At 43.9% G+C, this 21953-nt stretch overlaps 1 protein-coding gene across 1 annotated transcript in view; it reads left to right on the top strand.

The window, feature by feature from the left end:
• The window catches only part of LOC128406959 (G-protein coupled receptor 83-like), a 47557-nt gene extending 29579 nt beyond the window's left edge, over window positions 1–17978 (top strand). The window contains exons 2-5 of the mRNA XM_053374858.1: window positions 8710–9027; window positions 9772–9897; window positions 14078–14211; window positions 17384–17978. Of these exons, the coding sequence (XP_053230833.1) occupies window positions 8710–9027; window positions 9772–9897; window positions 14078–14211; window positions 17384–17978 (1173 nt within the window). The remainder of the gene's footprint in view (window positions 1–8709; window positions 9028–9771; window positions 9898–14077; window positions 14212–17383) is intronic.
• The last annotated feature ends 3975 nt before the right edge of the window (window positions 17979–21953 follow it).

The following is a 21953-nucleotide window of genomic DNA, read 5'->3' on the forward strand; positions in this document are numbered from 1 at the left end:
CAAAACATCAGCATATACAGATGCAAATAAGATTAGTAAGATTAGCCACATCCTGCAGCAGACACAGTAAATATAAGGAAGGGTTCTTAATAGCGGGGACATCAAAATCCAGCTGCACTTACTATTTATTTAAACAATTTATATACCACTTACCTACAATAGTCTCCAGTGGTTTACAATGCAAAAGAACATGATCAACATATTCTGTCACTCCAGCCCCACACAGACACTAATGTTTGTTGTCCAGCTCTTGTTAAATTGTCCATTTATCAATGCAGAAGGCAACACACAGAGACAAGTGAGCATAAACGCTTTCTAGTGTTTGGAGACCCTTTGGAAACAGTTTCACTGTAGAGTTTGCAACTTTATTTAAAAGTAAGTTTAATAAGCACAGTGGAGCTTATTCTGTAGTTAGCTTTCTTCCAGCAGCTTCTGGGGAAATTTCAGTCAAGGGTTGGAAGGCCCCTATTATTAGCACCACAGGCTCCCGTCAAACTGCAAAATTAAGATTGACAGGCATTCCATTTTGATCACTCCTGTGCACATTACTTGTGAATACCATGGGACTTACCGGTACATCTAAGCAAACACTAGCTGGATTTTTCTGTGATTTGAGGATCAACTTTCTATTCTGAGGTGTTGCCCACCAACCCAATCTCCAAGCAGTGCTTGGAGGATTCCAGGTGCTTCTCTGGGGTTGTTCCCTTGGAATGAGGGACAGTGGAGAGTGTAGTGTCTTTAGGATATATGGTTTATTTACACACATATACAACCTGAGTCTATGATGAGGAGCTTGCAGGATTAGCAACCAAAAAAGGTCTTGCTTCTCCCATAGTCACAGTCTTGGATTCCAGCAAAAATGAAGCATGGCTATCACTCTCAGACTTCTACCTGCAGCCTGCTTCTAGCCCAGCTCTCACACAGTACACAAACACACACACACACGTGCGTGTGGATTGGGTTGAGTGGGGAAGAATTGTAAACTGTGAGTTGAAAGGGAAATGAGATTCAGTTTTCACTGTGGTTTAAAAACAACCCTTGGATTTCTCCCTCTTCTGCACTGAGTGATCAGAACCACCATCCCTTTTTATCCTCTTGTAATAAAAAGCATTACTGTAAGTGTCACTCATCATCCTGTAAATGACAGAAGGAACTCAAGCACTTCACTACTAGCAAGCTCCCTCCCACCTCGCCCACTTTCCTGCCTATCTCTGATTGGCCAGTCAGTTAAGGCACATGTACCCAGTGATTAGAAGGGACTGTGTGTGTTTGGTGTTCTGCAGGACTAGAGGAAGAGCAGGCAGAACAGGGTGTCCTGCAAGAAGGCACAGTGAGAGATTGGGAAGTAGTTCATCAGCAGAGGAGGGAAAGAGTGCTCAACATTTTCCTTTGGGCCATAGGTTTGGGTGGCTGTGGAAAAGCCAGCAGGATCAACCGAAGCAGTTCCCAGAGGGTGAGTAAAGTGAAAAGGACAAGTAGAATTGTTTTCATTGCCTGTCACCCATGCATCAATATTCCTGTGCTGCTGCAGATTTCCGCGGCTTTTGCACAATTTTGTATTCATGTGTTCAGATGTTTCTGGCGAGTTAAATCAAAAGGATGCGGCTCAACTGCAGAGTTGGTTTGATACTACGTTGAACATGTAACACTAGAAGATAATGTATTGTGGTTTCTGAAGTAGCACAGATCTTGCCTTGAATGTGTAATAAAGACAATAATAGCTGTATTACTACAGTGATACCTCGGGTTAAGAACTTAATTCGTTCTGGAGGTCCGTTCTTAACCTGAAACTGTTCTTAACCTGAGGTACCACTTTAGCTAATGGGGCCTCCCACTGCCACTGTGCGATTTCTGTTCTCATCCTGAAGCAAAGTTCTTAACCCGAGGTACTATTTCTGGGTTAGCGGAGTCTGCAACCTGAAGCATCTGTAACCCGAGGTACAACTGTACTATTATAGTAGTAGTAAGCACTATTTGAAGGTTCTTTAGACTATACTATGTGTCTACCATTTCCAGCTGTGTATAAATGTTTATACAGAATCAGAGAATCGTAGAGTTGAAAGCGACCCTCTGCAATGAATATATTCTGTTATATTGGGATGCTATCATGGGCATCACCAGAGGGAGAGAAGACAGCAGACACACACACCCAGCAAGGAGCTCCCACACACACTCCCCCCCCCCATTGCTGGACTCCTGCCACAAACATATACCCTTATTTTTCATTCAGAGATCTTAACACGTGGGATACAACTCACCCATCTAGACGTATATCGGTACTTTGCCCCTTCTGTACGCACCCTCAAAAAAAATAAATGTCTGGTGCTGCCACTGGACTTCTTTTCTTATAGACACACATTCAAAGGCTGTTTGTGAAATGTATGACTTTCCATGCTTTATATGTTTTAAGGCATTCTTAAAAGTTTTTTAATGTTTCAGAAGCTTAAAATAGTTTCCAAGTGTTTTAAATATTCTTTTGTTTTTGGGTTTTTTATAGTGCTGTTTGGTGTTTGCCACCCTGGGCTCCTTTGAGAGAAAGGGCATGACATAAAAATTGTAATAAATAGTAACATTGCCATTCCATCTCCAGGTTTGCACTGGCAATTCTGAAACAGACTCTTACTCACATTGAAATCTAACTTTTTCTGCTAGACCGCAGTACACTAAAGCTTTCTTTCGGCTTTATTTCTGAGGAGACAAACTGAATGATAATTCTTAGGCATAGAAATATACAGTGGCAAGGCATTTAGTAGACTGAGTACAAAAAAGCCTGTCATATTAATCTTTGCTCTGGTTCCAGTGCTTTCCCTCGACTGGTTTCTGAAGCTGAGTACAAACAGCATTAGCCATGATCCAGAGACATCTTGCCATGTTTTATAAAATATTGCTGGTTGGTGCACTTTCCCTCAAATCAGCTTCCCTTTGATTTTAAAATGCAAGCCACAATTAAGCTGAGGTATGTACACTTGAGAGAGCTGTTGCATGTGTGCAAATGACAACCTCTGCTTCCCTCTGGGGAAAACTGCCCTTTAGCGCTCAATCGGAGCAAACACCAATTGGATTCTCTCTGGATTGACATTTGCACTGATTTTAACACTAAAAAGTGGGTTTTCCCTGGGAAAGGAGCCAGGCAAAGGGGAAAACGCTTGGGCCCTTGCTTTCTAGGCACAGGGCAAGCAGAAGTGTGGGTTAGCCCTTAGCTTAATCTACCTCACAGGGTTGTTGTGGGGATTAAATGAGGAGCGCGAGAGAACTGTGCATGCCATCTTGAGTTCCTTGGATAGAAAGGTGGGATATAAATGCACTTGGGCATAGATTGCTTTTGTTTTGTAATATTGAATTTATTCTGTGTTTGCCAGATTGTTGATTTTTGCCGCTTTTGAATTTACTGATGTTCTGCATTTGCCTTTCCCATGCTCTGTGTTTTGAATGTTTGCTGTAAAATGCCTTGGGCACAGCTCATTGTGGAAATAAACTCAACCAATAAATCAAAGCCAGACTGAAGTGATCCAGAGAATCTGTTTCTTCCGTAAAGAGGCACTGGCACCACCTTCTCAAGTACCTTGCCCAATAAGGGGATATTTGTAATTGGGCAGTAGTGGTCAGAACCCATGGCCCAGGGAGGGCCTCTTCTCACTTAGGAGTCAATGGCCTTGTCCACCTCCCCATTCCATGTGAGACCAGAGCCCTTAGATGAGCACCAGCACTGCAACTAGAATGCCACCCCACCTCACTGGCCCCCAGAACATTCGGGAATCCCTAAAATTCCATAGGTCACTCGATGTCCTCAAGTTTAATTTGGACCTCATTCACCTGGGTTAGCAGTTTCAAACTCAAACATCAAATCAAATATAATTTATTTACAGTAGACAGGCTACAAGTACAGTATAAAAGTTACAGAAGTTACAAAAGTATAAACAGTATAAAAGTTAAGGGGAATAAAAGCAATAATAGCTTGTCAAAGGTCACATCCGCACTATATATTTCAAATGATATCATACTACTTTAAATACCCACGGGCTCTGGGAGCTGTAGTTTGTCGAGGAGGCCCCTATTATATAAATAAGGACAGTTGTACTGAGGGAAATAATTCCAGAGCTGGGGCACCAACAGAGAAGGCCCCTTCTCTGTTCACCACCCATCAGACCTCTAATGGCATAGAGACCTGGGAAAGGGCAGGCTTCTGGAGCAGATGGTCCCTGAAGTATCTGTTGGAAGTGCAACAGCAGCGATCGTTCAGTTTGTAACTTTGTAGTAAATTCTTTTACTGTTACAGTCTGTTAAAGCCAAGAGGTGGGTGGGTGGAGGTGTCACATAGCAACCAAGCAGAGTGGCATGATCTACCCTGAGGTGGCATGCACTCTGATTGGCTCTGTAGTTCTGAGGGAGTTTTTTTTAATTTGTGTGTTTGGCTGAATGTCTCTCTGCTATGTACAAGGCCTGAACTAAGAAAGACAAAACCTCTCTGTTCCTTTCTCTTCAGATTACACACTGTCTCTGTTCAGTTTGCTCAGTAAAGTGTTATCTGGACTTTTCTTTCTGGAACTGCATTTGGGTTATTTAAGTGACTTTGCTTACAATATCTGGGTCCAATGTGTTAGTACAGAAGACAGGTACATTGCAATGCTGCAAGATGCAATTTTTAAAAAAGGTGGGCAGGTAATGGCAAAACCAGGTCTAACATGTTATTGGAGGGCCCTGTGTAAAAGGAGACCCCCTCTGGATGCCCAATAACTCTCTGCACCACACATGGGGGTCTTGGTTGATGCAGCAGCCTTACTGTGAAAGTGAGAGGCACAAGTGGAAAAATAAGTGGGGGTTCTCAACAAAAAAATAAATCACAGTGGAAACTGCTCCTTGAGGATAAGCAGTTTGAAAACAAGTCCCAGGCAATTAGATTTTATTTGTGTATAACTTTCAGTTTTAATAATTGTGCAGTGAATAGAGAATGTTATTGCCTTCAGCTGACAAACAATGGCCGGAAGTATTATGTACTGTTTAATCATATGCCTGGCTGCTTTGAAGTAACCTCTGCTATCTTCAATGGGGCTTGTTGTCAGGTAATGATATATAGGATTGCTGCCTTAAGGTAGCTTCATCCAATACAATTTCCTGTATGAATTATCATTCCTATGTAAGAAAACCACTCACTTGTGCACCATAGTGTGTGCATTCCTACCCATGTTTCATTGTATTGCATTGCCAAATTGATTTCCAGGTACCCAGGAACAGCTATGGGCAAGATTCCTGTATTAAAGGGGGTTGGACTAGATGACCCTTGGGGTCACTTCCAACTCTACAATTCTACGATTCTGTTCTATGTATGAGGCTGTACACACAGTTGCTTCTTGTTTGTTGCATAGAATCTTACTCTTACTGCTGATTCATGACTGGTAAAAAAAATGTTACCTGTAGGTATGCGGTTATTAGTTTTATAACACAATTTAAAACAGATTACGCGAGTATTTTAAAAAATATAACTGGGAAAATTCACAGCAGAAATGCACTTCAACAGACAAAAGGGGTGATTTGCTGAACCAATTTAATGTCTGAACTGTCAGTATTTTGCAGTGCTGATTCAAGTAGATCATTTAAAGTAAATAGGTGCTGTTTTGCGCCAGGACATGCAAATCTACCGTACTTTATTTCTTCTTTGAGAAAAGGACTTTTGGTTTGGAAACTGACAGGGAAATTCACAGTAAAACGTGGGATGAATGAATGACTAACATGAAGATGCTTAAAGACACCTCAAGTGAATTAGGATGGATTCCAGACAAATTCTCATTGTCATGTAACCATCCCACAAGCAAATCACAATGAATGCTTGATAAAGACCAGATATAATCTAGCCTCTGAGGAAGCTTTGTGCAAGCAGTCAGAATGAATACCCAAAAAATAGCTAGTTTGTAAGGGCTCCTGAAGTAGATTTAACACACAAGCCACATATTTAAGACACAAGAAATGTAATCTAGAAACATGCACCTTTTAAATAAGTGGGAATTTTTGTTCCATTCATTTCATAAAAATGTACCAGGCAAAGCCAATAAGGTGCAGTGGTCACTTAAAACATAATTCCTGGTGCCCAAATTTTGGGGTTTGTAGTTAAGTATGAACCCCATGTTTGATGTATCAATTGCTCAGTTTGTGGGGTGCTACAAGACGCAAGGTTTTCACTGCAAAAAAAACCTCCTAAACTTTGGTACAGGTTTGGAGAGGATCCCAAATTTAGGAGTTCGTAGTTAATGGGGCTGATTTTCAGCAGTAGTTAGTTAAACCATAGGCCTAAACACACTTACCCCCAGGTAAGTAAGTAAAACCCATTGAGCTTAGTGGGATTTGGATCTGAGCAACCTTGTGTGGGATTGTACTGTGCCATTGCATCTCCTTCTGGTAAGACATAAAAGCTGACTCTCCAAACATGATTGCTGGCTTTGTCTGCTGTGTTCTTTCTGGGTTTTAACTAAATGTTGGTGAGCATTGCCTCCCAATCGTAACAATTTAGGTGGGTGGAAAAAGAAAGCACTGTTCTCCTGGGACTGCAGACTGGAAGGGCAGCACTCTCTGAAGAGCCTCTTGGCCCTATCCACTGGGTAGAGAAGGAACAACTGCAGAGAGCTTGCTTTGTGCCTCTCTGTCAGGAAAAGCACTTTAAAAAATATTATATCCAGGGCTTTTGTTCCCCCAGCCAGAACTCAATGGAACTTAGTTCTGGCACCTCTCAAGTGGGCACCATTGCCATTCTAAAAGAATAAGGGAGGCATTCATGGTGAGTTCTGCTTTTTCTAGAAAAATAGCACGTATTGTACCTGAGAACTGGTGTCTGAGTTTGCCTTTTTTCCCATCTCCAGTCCAACTTCTTTTCTTTTTGTGTTGTGTCTTTTAAATTGTAAACCTGAGGGACAGGGACTATGGTAGCTTACTACAGATTGATGAAAGCTGCTTCGGAGACTGGGTCCCCTCCCCCTCCCCCCGCACACACACCTGAAGGGCAGAGAATTAATGAATGAATAGTATATAAACAACTTTTATTATTTGTTCTCCGTTTAGCATGCTGGATTATGAGTACTCTGGTAGACAAAGCGGAGCACAGGTATTACTTTTTTAAAAGTTAGGTTTGTTTCTCTATGTCTACATAGCACTACAGTACAATTGCATCTTACACGTTTTTAATTTGTGTGATTTCAAGCTTGTGTGGTCCAAGTCTGGCCGGTTGAAATTGAGCAAATTAAATGTATGCAAGGTTTTCCTGGCACAAAAAGAACTTTTGAGCTCTCTGCCAGGGGTGGTGCTGGGAGATCTCATGGGGACTTGGATGGCTCCATAATATCTTGTGAGAACATATCAGAGCTGGGGGGGGGGGGCAGAGTTGATGGGTATTATCATTCAAATGGTGTGCATGCACCATATCTTGTGATCAATTATGTGGGGCAGAGCTTACCAATATTTTATTCAAGTTGGCACCCCTGAAACCATGGCAACTGTCTGAACAACCCTAACCACAGAGTTTCAGAAGGGGGGGTGCTTACTTTATAGACTTTTGCTTCAGAACTAGGTTGCCTGTTCACTCTGAGCTAGTAATGTTTACTGTTGGGAGGAACATGTTCTGGAAATGGACATTTTATTTTCACAATCTAGTCACAAGAACTCTTAGTTATCAAACCTTGCTCAGTTTGTACAGAGTTACAATCGTGCCTCATCTGTTCATCTGGCTGCCTACTGATTGAAAAAATGTAATTGAAAGCAAAAGACTAAATAAATAACCCTTCATTTTATACTGTACTGAAGAAGAAAACGGAATGCAGGAAGAAAAGAAAACAGAGGTGAACTTATGGTGCCAGAAGCCAGCTTGTTCCCTGTTTAGGACACTGTTCCAAGCTCATCTCTGAATATGTTAGGAGACCTGTTATCAAGGCAATTTGCATAGTCGCTTTCTATTGTACAGAAAAGAAAAAATCAAATCTATCAGCATAATGTTAATGTTTTCCCCTGATATCATTCACAGATTCTGCAGGACAATCCAGCTGGGAAGAGAATTATAAAGAAGGGAGGGGAAAATACACATTTTAGAAGAATTGTGCTCTAAAAAAATTGACAAAGCAAATAGGATGGTAAAGTGCTTTGGAAAAAGGAAGGGGGGAGAACAAAACACTGTAGGGCATTCTCAGAAGTTGGAAGACTGAATGCCTCAATAACGGTTAGCACAAAATGACTCAAGATGACCAATTAAAGCTGCACACCTGATCTTTCTCCATGATTTGTGTGTGCTCTGCCGTATGCCATTTTTCTTTATTTTTGTGCACATATATGCTGCCCTTCAGCATGCAAAAGAAAAATGAGCACACCAGATTCTCCCAGCTCCACTTTTACTGTCCACATTTTTTGTCAAATGACACACTAGTGCCTTTCTGACAGTGTGCTACAAAACATATTTAATGCACCTCAAGACTTCTTTCTACTTGTATATTTAAATGCTGCCTTTGTCCTGACAGCTGCTCCCAACCTGAGTTGGCTAAAAAGCTTCTCTCTCTCTCTCTCTCTCTCTCTCTCTCTCTCTCTCTCTCTCTGCTATTTAGTCCCACTTGCTGGAACAAACACCTCCTGGTAACTTAGCCTGTCTCCATGCAAGGCTCCAGCTGGCTGGAAGACCACCTCTCTCACATGCTCCTCTTCCCTCTATCCCATTCACCTCACTTCCCATGCCCTCCTCAGGAGCCCAAATGTAATTTTTCTCTGGCCAAGAATGGCACACCCTTCAACTGGACAGAGAGCCAGATCATTGAGTGGGAGAAGTTTGCTGAGCTGGCTAAATACGAACCAGAGTCGCAGAAGCCCACCATGAAAGCTCTCCTCATTGTGGCCTACACAATCATCATCATCGTATCTCTCTTTGGTAACTTGCTGGTATGCCATGTGGTGATGAAGAAGAGGAGGAGGAGGAGAAGGATGCATTCGGCCACCAGCCTCTTCATTGCTAACCTGGCCATATCCGATATCATGATCACCTTGCTCAACACACCTTTCACTTTGGTAAGTCCTTTGCCAAACTGCCATGCCCCCAGGCCAGAAAGGGAGGAGGTCACTGCCTGGATTAAGTCATTGCCTTGCATTTGCATTTGGTGTGCTGGACACACAGGGCCTTGTTCACACCATACATTTAAAGCACTGTGATCACACTTTAAATGTTCATGGGAGAGCTAGAGGAGGTCAGCAAATCCATCTGCCCACCCCTGCCTGGCCGAACTGCTGACCTTGAGGCTCATATTTCATTAAATTGGAAATATTAGTTTATGTTGCAGTGATTTTGCTTGTTTGCCTTATGATAGAATTGTTTGGTTATTTATTGGTCCTGTTAATATGATTTTGTAATTTTGGTGGATATATTTCTATGTTTATTTTTATAAACTTTGTTCCCCTTTCTGAGATTGAATACATTCAATGACAAGTGGACTATAAATACTGTACTCTTATAAAATTAATAAACAAATGGCTCTCCCAAAGAATTCTGGGAGCTGTAGTTTGTTAAAGGTCCTGAGAGTTGTTAGGAGGGTCCTATTCCACTCCCGTTGCCACCTGGCAAGCAAACAGTCAGATCAAGTAACAAATTGACAGAAGTCCCTATTTTAATCTTTGCGAACTTTCACAAATGGACAGAGGTCCTCCTGACCCCATGTGCCGATGGAAACCCCATGTGCTTGACTGTACCAAGTGAATCCTAGTTGTTAGCCACAAATCTTCCACTGGCCCCATTATTCTTGCCAGTCTCTTCCGCAGGTTCGGTTCGTGAACAGCACGTGGGTCTTTGGGGAAAGCATGTGCCATGTCAGCCGCTTTGCGCAGTATTGCTCTCTCCATGTCTCCACCCTGACCCTGACAGCTATAGCCCTGGACCGGCATCAGGTATGAAACTCAACTCCATTCCCCACCTCCCCCTGCAAAAGGTATCCTGAAACCAGGGGTGCCAACTTTAATAATAATTGATCCCTGTCAATTATCCCTGTCCTGCATAATTGATCACAAGATGTAGCACATGCACACCATTTGAATGGCACTACTCATCAACTTTGGGGAACCCTGGCCCCCTCAAATATTTTATTGGGGAGTGGCTGAAGGGACCTTGGGCCCTAGAGGTTGGCTCCTATGCCTGAAACTAACGCTATTTTGCCTTTAGTCTTGACTACACAAAGTTGTGGAGTGGGCAGTGGGAGAAAGGGTGCCCTAAGGACACAAGGAAATTGAAATTGCCCACCATAATAAACAGCCAGTGTATGTATGTATTTGTTAGGAGTGGTCACTTGGGTGTATAAGCAGCTTCTTATACGAAGTCAGGACATTGGTGTGTCTAGTTCAATACTGTCTACACTGACTGCCCATGGCTTCCTAGGGTTTCAGACAGGAATCTCTCCCGGCACTAAGTGGAGATGCCATTGGAGATTCTACCTGGGACCTCCCTGCATGCAAAGCAGATGGTCTATCACTGAGCTATGGCCCTTACCCATAATGGTCAGAGAAGGGTACTGCAGCTCATCCATCCAATCTGATCAGGTGAAAAACAGCCTGGGCAGTGGTTATTTTGCCCATGTTCAATTATTGCGTGACCACTGACATGCGGGTCATTTGGACCTGGAAGAGGACAGGGCATAACAGGGCATGACGGGGTGGGGTGGGCTTGGCTTATGCGTGCTCTGCCAACGCGCATGAATGCTCAGAAATGGGGGTGCAAAATGTGGGTTGCCTGTATTACAGAGAAAACCAACTGTCATGATATATAAGTAAGTTTATTTCAGAGGGGGAAAGGAATGCAACAAATCACACAGAGAGAGACTTCCAAATAACATTTTTAAAGGCAATCTAATTTAGCTAATTACATTTTGCCTATTTGAGTATTGTCTTGGGTGTCAGAAAACATGCAGAGCTCCTGGAAAAAAAGCAGCCTAGGAAAGTGCTAGTCCCTTGCAGAATATCTCTGGTTTTCATGGTTCCAAAGGAGACAAAGGACTAAAGGATATGTCACACATTTATTATAGTTTAGGTCCAGAAAAAGCCGCCTGCCTGGACTGTAGTTTGAACCAATGGTGAAATAAGCTCCATCTCTCATGTAAGTGGTTAGGTATCAATCAGAAGCAGTGTCTGGGGTGTTAGGGGAGGGGTGGTACCTCTGGTGGATGACGTGTTGTGCATTTTCTGAGGTAGTTTGTCCACCTTGGGTCCCCACCCTGCACTCAGCTCTCACCTGTGGGTCCTAGAAGCTGTCAGCATAGGACAGCAGCTACACCCCAGGAACAGCTTTGACTGGCAAGCTAAACCAGGTGAGGGGCAGCCAATGGGTCTCAAATCCTTGATGAGTAGGGGACTTCCCCTGCATGTGAAAACAGGCTGTTGTGGACTGAGTGGACCCAATAGACCTCAAGAAGGCAGTTTCTGCATGTGTTGTAGATGGAAGTGAGGGGCAGATGGGACTCATCTACCTGAGATGGTAGTGCATCCAGGGGAAGGAAAACTCTGACCCTAAACCTCTGCTGGATCCAACACAAATCCGGAGTGCAGTCCCTAAAACAGTTGGACAGCGCCTTGTACACCTCCTTTCAGCAACTCCTGGGGTGCCAAACATATTGCTCTGATTTCCTTTGGACTGCATCAGTGACATCAAGGGGGGCGGGTCTTGTCATCTAGGCAGCCCAGGACCTCCATGCACAGTGCACCCCAGGGAGGTCACTTTGGTGTTGCTAACACAGCAGTTTGACTTCACCCCCAAAGGTACACTGCATTGTCTCTCAAGACAGATAGATGCCAACAACCACTAACCAGAAATGTGCCTAGAGGTTGGTTCGGCTTCCTAATGGTGTTGAACTTCCATTACGAAAGAACTAGTCAATTCAGACCAGTTTGCTATTATAGGAAAGAAAGGATTAAATGAAATGAAACCAAGGATATTGTTTCCATACAGTGTTCTTAGCTCTAGATGGCACTATTGGTCTATATTAGAATAAAGAGGTTCAGCTCTCACACATACTCATGTACAATAACTGACCGTTGTTTTGCACTTCTTGATAAATGTCCTGCAGCAAAATTACATGGTTTATCAAGCATCTGGTAGATTGTTTACACAGGCTCCATGATTATTAAGGACTCATGGAGTTGGAAAGGACCTAGGAGATCATCAAGTGCACCTCCCTCCCCCATCAGTGCAGAATCTGCAATGCAGGATGATAGACTGATAGGCGTTGTGTCACATAGTGGGTTTTGTTTAACTCCTGGAGAATATACTCACAGAAAGATGAAACAGTTAAAAAAGGTTGGAGTGTGTCTTAGGAGCTTCTTTCATTAACTGAGGTACTGTGTTCATCAATAAGCTAACAATGTGTATTATAATATCAGCTCAGTAGGGAAAATGATTAATAGAACACTGTGACACTGAAAGAAGGTAGAAAGAAATTGCAGGCTTAGGAAGTGATTACTGAAATATTCCCCTGAGTGTTCAGAGAAAGTTTTCTGTTATTATTGAGGCCTCTCCCTAATAAGTCAAGCACTGGCAGCATTAAAAGCACCAGATTGTCATGTGCTGGTAGCAGTGAGGTAAGCTTTGCAGATTGTCTGCAGCAGGGATGGCTGCCTTTCTTCAGCCTAACGTTAGCCACTCCTCTGAGAATTACTTGGCTTTCGCCACACAAACCCACACGGGCAGACCACTAGAAACACTGCACTCCCTTTTATGTGCTGAGCATTAACTGGAAACCACAGACTTGCAGGTAACTCTGCTGCCTTTCTTCAGCCAAGTCTGTGCATCTCCCATGGATTGCAAACTTCAGCCAACAGCTTTCCATTAGCAAGAAGCTGATAATGGTGGTTGCTTATGCCAATATTCTTGCATGATCACCCAGCCCTTTTATGTCTAATGCAGTAAGAAGAGGCAGGACTTCAGAACTCAAAGCACTGTCTCTGATTCAAGATTCGCACCAGCACAATAATGAAGGTCAAGAGCCTCCATTGTCGAGACTGATTGGATCAGTGGGTCTGAATTGCATCTCCCATGGCTGCCTGCACTGGTTACAGAGATGTGGGTTAAATCTCTCCAACCACATAAGTGCAGTGATGGTAGTGCTAGGTAGTGGGAGTGGAAGGTTTTTAAAACATCCACACTATATATTTAAAGCAGTATCATGACCGTTTAGAGGGCAGTGGGAGTACCTAGAGGATGCTAAGAGGCAGGGGGGCAGTAGTGGTTGTGGGAGGTGCAAATGACTATTGGACTTTGAAAAGCTGGTACCACTGGATCAAGTCCATCACTAACTTAGATGCAGCCATGGTCGCCAACTTAGAATTGTAGAGTTGGAAGGGACCCTGAGGATCATCTAGTCCAACCCCTTGCAATGCAGGAATATGCAGGTGTTTCATTTGGAACCTGCAATCATGGTGTTATCAGCACCACGCTCTTACCAATTGAACTATCCACATCAGCTTTGTTGAATTAATTAAACTAAATAGTTTTAATTGGCTTTTGAATAAATGCCAATTTATTAACTGGTACTGTTTTGATTTTTATGCTGTTCCTATCTTCCTTAGTGGGCTGTGCAAACCACTATTCTGAAAAATGCCCTTTGTAGAGTAGAGTAGGAAGCACTGGGGTGAGTTTATGGAATGAGGGGGTGGCCCCCAAAAAAGGAGTCACTGCTTTTGGCAGTCATGGTTTTCCCCAAAGAATCATGGGAAGTGGTTTGTCAAGGGTGCTGAGAGTTCATAGGAGACCCCTTTATTCCTATCACAAAGCTGCAATCCCCAGAGTTCCCTGGGAAGACAGACTGGTTGTTAACTGCTTTGGGAAATGTTGGGGGTGGGGGGAGGTGGTCTCCAAACAACTGTGAGAACCCTTAACAAACTATAGCTCCCAGTATTCCTTGGGAGAAGCTGTGGCCATTTAAAATGGGGTCACAGTGCTTTAAATGCATGGTGCAGATAGTGCCCAACATGGCAATTACATTTATGGGGCGCTTTATATGGGTATGGGTATGGGTATGGCCTGCACTTTACCCACCCCTGGTCTGCAGAGATGAGAATCACTGTGAGGCATCCTTTCTTCCAGGTCATCCTCAACCCACTCAAGCCAAGGATGTCACTGACCAAAGGAGCACTGGCCATTTCCAGCATCTGGATGATGGCAGCCTGCTTTTCATTACCCCATGCTATCTACCAAAAGCTCTTCATTTATAATTATAGGTGAGTCTTTTAACCTACCCTTTTCTTTTCTCACCTGTCAAACTATGTGTTACTTTAAAAAATAAAAAATAAAAAGCAAGCTTCACCTCCTACCAAAGATGGCCACAGGAGTTGGTTTCCTACATTGGCAGGAAGCTGGATTAGGCAACTTCCATTCTGTAGGTGGAATACAGCAAGGTGTGTTATATCGAGTCAGGCCATGCACCCATCCAGCTGAATACTGCCTACACCAGTGATTCCCAAAGTAGGTGGCAATGTCCCCTGGGAGGTGGGGAGTTGCTAAGAGGCAAAGGGGCAGCAGGGGGCTCTGGAGGTGGGCACCTCTGAGTGCATTGATTGCTTATTTACAATTAGTCAGACTCCAGCCTAAAGCAGCACACCTTCCTCGCTTCATATTTTAAGTGTTACTGCTTTTGCGGCTTTCAAAGCCATTTCCTTTGGTCATTTGCATTTATGATTCTGAGTTGCTGTAAGTCACAAGGCAGCCAATTATTGGTAATAACAGCTATTGATTTTCTTACAAATCAGTTACCGTACAGAGGTGAGTGAATGGGAGAAAGCCCCACCCATTAGCACCGAGGGCCCCATCACACCTAGTTGTAGTTCTTGCAACCCAGCTTATTCTTTTGGGGTGCTGATGAGGACACTTGAGTGAGCAGCTAAGGTCACATCTTACAAAGAAAAGGTCTGACCAGTTTAGCAACTTCCTCCTCTGTTAGATTCCAACCTTCACTGGGCAGGACCCCCCAAATGGGAAAGGACTCACCAAACCCACAACAGTATGTTGCTGTGCTACACAACTGCCATCATCCCCGACCTTGGACTGTGTTGTCTGGGGCTGATGGGAGCTCAATATGACACCTGGATGGCACCAACTCAGCCACCCCTTCCTTGAGATTAGCCCCCTACCCTTTTTAAATCAAGTAACCAATATTCATCTGGCAAGGAACAACAGAATGGGAGCAGTTGTTCTGGGGAATCTATTGCCATTCCATTCTCGCTTCCTACTTTGGGACAACAGCCAGTGTGTGTGGAACTTCCCTTCGCAGCACAGCATCACTGCAGTTCAGGAGGCTGAAAACAGGATATTAAAGATGTGAATCAAGCCATGAAAAAAATTATGCAGTGACAATATCTGTAGGACAAGAATGGATGAGAAGAGAGGTGAAATGGGAAGAAGGATCTCAGAGTAATCTGAGCTTGCATATTGCATACGGTTTAATTTCAGTGGGACCAAGCAGTGGTTCAAAACACAGGGTTTGGCAGCGACATGGGGGGTGGGGGTGGGGAGGTGAGGCACAAGGAGTTCTGCAAGGGCCCTGGCGGAGGTCAGGTGTCAGGAGGCACCTTCGGATGAGCAGAGAGAGTCCAAATAAGGAGAAAGGATGGAGGGGGGAAGGAGCTCCCAGTAAGAAATCCATAGCCGGCTGGGACCGGCATCTCCCTCAACCACCTACCAGCCTGGCCCCTGAGCTTAAAAACAAGAAGCTCATGGCGTCACTATTACTGAGGAAAGTTCCCAGGCAGGCTGCTTTCTTCAGTGCCTGTTCTTGTGGTTCCCTGCCATCTGCACGAGGCAGCGGAGAGCTGAGGCGGCAGAGCAACAAGGAATAATGCAGCAGGAATAATGAGAAAATCGATGACCAGCTTCACGGTTTTCCCCACATCGTAATTTTGTATGTAGTTCACACACACATTGTGATTCAGGATATATTGCCATGTCAGCTATTATGAAACCATTACCACAATGTGAACTTCAAACAGGTTTTGGACAATGTATCAATACATCACCCAGCCCTAGTGCAGAGTGCCTTCCACCAGCTCTGCTTGGTGGCCCAACTGCACCCCTGTCTGGACGAAGATAGCCTGACTTCTGTTGTCTATGCCTCTAGGTTAGATTACTGCAATGCATTATACTTCGGGCTGCATCTGGAGATGGTTCAAAAATTTCAGCTGGTGCAGAATTTGGCGGCCAGGTTGCTCACCACAACAAGATGGTTTGAGAATATTACACTAATCCTGGTCTGACTGCACTGGCTGCCAGTCAGTTTCTGGGCCCTATACAAAGTGCGGGTTTTGACCTATAAAGCCTTAAATGGCTGCAATACCTCACAGACTACCTCTCCTCATATGAACCGACTCAGACTCTACAATCATCATCTGAGGCACTTCTTCATGTGCCTCCTCCACAAGAGGCCTGGGGGGTGACAACACGCGTACGGGTCTTTTCTGTGGTGGTTCCACGTTTGTGGAATGCTCTCCCCATGGAGGCTTTCCTGGCACCTTCCTTACATATATTCAGGCAGAAAACAGAGGCAGTAAAACCTGTCATAGTTACTGTGGGAAAAGTTCCAAAATTATTCATATAGGAACACAAGAATGCTTTGTAAGAGTCATGCAGTCTGAACTGTAGCAACCAGCTCAAAACTGAGCTTCTCTGGTAACAATAGGCTTGATTACCCTTTTCCCAAGGTGCGGGTGGGTGAACTAGCTAAGCCTGGCAGGACAGCTAACTCTATAGAATTAACCCCTTAATGCATTAATTAGACTTAAGCATGTTGGTTACAGGATAGGGTTGCCATATTTCAAACAGGGAAAATCTGGACAGAAAAGTTATTGAGCTTTTTTGGGCAAAATTGCATTTATTCTTTTTGTGGCTTTTGAGCTTTTTGAATGGAAAATCAGCAAAAACTGCACCGCCAACATGAGCTGCCATACAACCAGATTTTCCCCAACATTTTATTGATTTCAACTCAGACACTGCTAGAGGCAGCAGTATTCCAGATATGTTGGGGGGAAATCCAGATGTATGGCAATGCCAGATGAGGCTCGCTATCCCACAGATTGAAGAGATGTACTTTTGGTATTAATGAAATTCTATCAATCCAGAATTATAAAACGGACTCTATGGCAACAGAGGAACCTCTTAGGATGCAGTAAATAGCACTTAAATTGGCCAGCAAAGGAGCTGGTTTTGCTGGTTCAGCAGCCTCATCTCCTAGATTCTAAGCAGGCCCTTGAAGGGACCCACAAATATCATCCAGACCGCATCCCTCCCTCCCCCCCCCAAAAAAACCCTCATATCAGTATGCTCAGCTATGTTAAGCTACATAAAAATTTCCAAAGTTTTCTTGACTACATATCCAGAATAAATGTTTATTTGTTTTCAAAGGGAAACTACTATTCGTAGCTTGTGCCTCCCAGATTTTCCTGAGCCAGCAGAGGTGGTGCAGAAATATGTGGACCTTTCCACTTTCCTCCTCCTTTACCTCTTGCCCCTCCTCATCATTTCCGTCACTTACACACAGCTGGCCAAGAAGCTCTGGCTGCGCAATGCCGTGGGGGATGTCACCACGCAGCAGTACATCGTCCATCACAACAACAAGAAGAGAAGCATCAAAATGCTCGTGCTGGTGGTGGTGGTTTTTGCCCTCTGTTGGTTCCCGCTCAACTGCTACGTGCTGCTCATCTCCACCATGAACATCAGAACCAAAAACTCCCTCTATTTCGTCCTTCATTGGTTTGCCATGAGCAGCACTTGCTACAATCCTTTCATCTACTGCTGGCTGAATGACAGCTTCCGTTCCGAGCTCAAGTCCTTGTTCGCCATGTGCCTGAAGGCGCAGCAGACGAGAGACAACCTCATTCCAGGGGCAACCTTGCCGTATGGGGAGGCATGGATGCAGCAAATCAAATGCAAGCAAAGGTTTTCTTTACAGAGCATCCGCTCAACCACAAACGTGCAGACTTTCAAAACGGATTTGTGAGCTGGGCCCGATCAAGGTGAGTTGACGAAACGTTTGGCAATCTTCTCTATCATTCAGATGATGGCAGGTTTAATACAGGACTGTTTATTTGCTGAAACAGACCTGGCACTGGGTTTCTCATACCTTCCTAGTCTGTTTTTGTTGCTAGTATCATACATAACACTTATGAATTCTTCCAGAAAGAAAAACAATTGCATCCATAACAATTGCCTCAGTCAGTTCCTACTTTCCAGCCTCCAAAGCAGTGGCTCCATACTTTTGGGCCAGCAACCCCATGGTTCTGGGTGTCACCTTCCCTGTTCTGTAAAAAACATTATTCAGAACAGCAGTCTTCACAACCCACTGAGGAAGGTAGGAGCACCATAAAATTCAAAACTGTAACAATTAATTGCACATTTATTCAAAATGCAATGAAAACTATTTAGTTTAATTAATTCAACAAAACTGATAGACTTGATCCAGTGGTACCAGCTTTCCAAAGCCTGATAGTCATTTGCACCTTCAACAACTACTACTGCCCCCTGCCTCTTAGCGCCCCCTAAGTAACCCACCACCCTCTAGGGGGCAGGACCACCCACTTTGGGAACCACTGGTTTAAATTGTCATGATATCGCTTTGAATATTCATCATATTTACTCGAATGTAATACACACTTTTTTTGGCCAAATAACATTGCAAAAATTAGAGTGTGCATTAGATTTGATTGCACCAGCAAATACCGTATTTTTCTGTGTATAAGACAATGCTTTTTGCTTAAAAAAATTGGGTGTCATCTTATACACAGATAGTGAATGCAGAGGGGGGATGTGCGATTAATGGCAGCAGCAAGCAGGAGGTTGGCAGCGGTGATTGAGTGGGTGATTGGTGGCTGCTGGCGATTAGCTGTAGCTGCAGCAATTTGGCAGCTGTGGCGAGGGGGACAGGTGATTAGCAGCTGCGGCAAGGGGGCGAGTGGGCTGTCGGTGGCGGCAAGCAGGCAGACAATTGGCGGTTGTGGCGAGGTGTGTGATCGGCAGTAGCTGTGGCAAGTGATCAGCAGTAGCAGGCTTCCCCCGCCAAAAAAAGCTAAACAAGTTAATTTCTTAATTTGGGGTTTAAAAAAATAGGGGGCGTATTATACGTGGAGGCGTCTTTTGCACAGAAAAATGCAGTACATTTTTGTTTCAAGGTTTTGAAAATTGAGGTATGAGTTAGATTTGATGTCTCGTAAATATGGTAGTGGTGATGTGTTTTTTTAAAACAACAAGCAAACAAACTCCCACTACCAAGCAGCAGGTGGCACTGTTTAACCACATCATTGCACTTTTGTTGTTGGAAATATTTATTTTTTCTTTTTTAATTTTTTTAATTCATTTTCCTTTTTCATTCATTACATAGATCTCATATTCATAACATTTACTATACATTCCTTCCTCCCTCCCCTCTTGGGCTTCCCCCAACTTCCGCTTCTGATTTGTTTCTTCTTTCACCTTTTTTGCTACCTCCTAACTCTCATCTGCTGAGAACAATGGGAGATGCAATCCAGTCCTGCTCATCCAATTAGAAAATAATAACACATTAAAATTAAAAACAGTAACAGTTAAGTAACACAATAAAAGTTAAAAACAGTAGCAAATAATTATACAGAATCCAATTAAAACTATTTGGCTTCATTAATTCAACAAAGTTGATAAACCTGATCTACTGATACCAGCTTTTCGAAGACTGATAGCAATTTACACCTCCAGCACCATCCCCTTGCATGTTAAGTGTCCCCAAGGTAATCCCATGTCCCCCACTGGGCACCACCACCCACTCTGGGAAGCATTGCTCCAAAGGATTTGAGGTTCATAGAATTATAGAACTGTAGAGTTGGAAGGGACCCCAAGTATCGTATATTCTACTCCAACCCTCTGCAGTGCAGGAATCTCAACTAAAGCATCGATGACCGATGGCCATCCAACCTCTGCTTTAAAATCTCCAAAGAAGGAGAGTCCACCACCCCCTGAGGGACTCTGCTCCACGGTCAGAAACTCTTATTGTCATAAAGTTCTTCCTTGAACGTATTGGTTTGGGTCCTACCCTCCAGAGCAGGACAAAACAAGCATGCTCCATCTTCCACCTTCCTTACATGCATGAAGCTGGCTGTCTTCTTCTTTGTCTCCCCTTCCTGAGGGTAAACATACCCAACTCCCTCAACCATTCCTCATAAGGCTTAGTTTCCTGACCCTTGATCATCTTGGTCACCCTTCTCTGCACACATCCCCCGCTTGTCAATATTCTTCTTGAACTAAGGTGCCCATGTGGCTCCAGCAGCTCCCTTGTCCTTCATGTCTCTTGGTCCTACATACACTGTGAAATAGCACTCTGGGCATCCCCATCAAAATGCCCTCACAAACGCCCCAGTTTACAAGTCCTGGCCATAAGCTCCCAGAGACTGCAATCGACTCATTAGAACTGCTCCTAGCAGCTAACTCCTCCCGCAACTCACTTCCTCCTCATAGTGTGGAGGTACAGTGTCAGCCTCTGGAATAGATACTTTGTGGTGAAGGGAGGGCAATACTAATAATATTAGTAATCTGCCTTATCTAAAGTCAGACCACTAGTCCATCTAACTATTATCTGCACTGACTGGCAGCAGTTCTCCAGGGTTTCAGGTGTGGGGGCACACACATTCCCAGCCCTACCTGGGACCTTATGCAAGCAAAGCAGATGCTCTGCTACTAAGCTACAGCCCCGATTCCCCTGCAGTATGGATGCTTCAGCCCATATAGGGCAAGTACTAACAAACCTGGTACACTATGCTTGAATAAGTCATATGTTAGGGATGCGGGTGGCGCTGTGGGTTAAACCACAGAGCCTAGGACTTGCCGATCAGAAGGTCAGCGGTTTGAATCCCTGCGACAGGGTGAGCTCCTGTTGCTTGGTCCCTGCTCCTGCCAACCTAGCAGTTCGAAAGCATGTCAAAGTGCAAGTAGATAAATAGGTACCGCTCCAGCGGGAAGGTAAACGGCGTTTCCATGCGCTGCTCTGGTTCACCAGAAGCAGCTAAGTCATGCTGGCCGCATGACCTGGAAGCTGTACGCCGGCTCCCTCGGCCAATAAAGCGAGATGAATGCCACAACCCCAGAGTCGGTCACGAGTGGACCTAATGGTCAGGGGTCTCTTTACCTTTTATGGTATTACATACTTCCCAGAGGTTTGGCTCAATACTGAAGCACTGAACCAGGAAGGCTAAGGGCACCTCTACACACTCGTCTTTGGTTGCTCATTTCTTTCATTTTGCAGGTGCCAAGTCAACCAGCAGACTGTGTACAGGATTTCTCTAGAATTCTCATGTTCCAGTGCCATGGCTTTATTACAGGAAAAATTTGTGCCAGAGTAAGAAAGATGCCCATATCAACTCCAACAAAGATTGTTTTTATTTTGTGTTCACACAGGTAGGGTGAAGTGGACCTAGATGAAGACGTCAGCAGGAACAAGCTAAAACACACATTTGATCACGACAAGGAAGAAAGGGGAGAGAGTCTCTCGAAATTACACCCATTCCGTGGAAAATTATGGAAGTGGAAATTCAAAATGCTTATTTACTTATATTTATATTTAATTAAATTTCTATACCACTTTTCCTCTGAAGATCACAGGGCAGTTTAAAAACAATATAAAAATGCTTTGTATTATTATTAGAGTCCCCAATCAGATACTAATGACAGCATTCAAAAATGCAGTTTGGCTGTAGGGACTCCCCCCCCCCAAAAAAAATCCATATTTCCCCTGTGTTATACTTGACACTTAATCTGGTATACCTCAGGTTTGGCCAGACTACAGAAAATGTACTTAATAGAAAAAATTACAGGCACACCTTGTGGTAATTGACATAAAAGCTAATTAGGGATGTTAAGACCACTCAAAATCAACTGTGGAAATAATGCTGCATTTTCCAGCTATAGAACTTTCATTCAAGCAGTGTATTAGACTCTCCTGACTGGAGGGTCT

The sequence above is a fragment of the Podarcis raffonei genome, chromosome Z (assembly GCF_027172205.1).
Source record: "Podarcis raffonei isolate rPodRaf1 chromosome Z, rPodRaf1.pri, whole genome shotgun sequence".
NCBI lineage: Eukaryota > Metazoa > Chordata > Lepidosauria > Squamata > Lacertidae > Podarcis > Podarcis raffonei.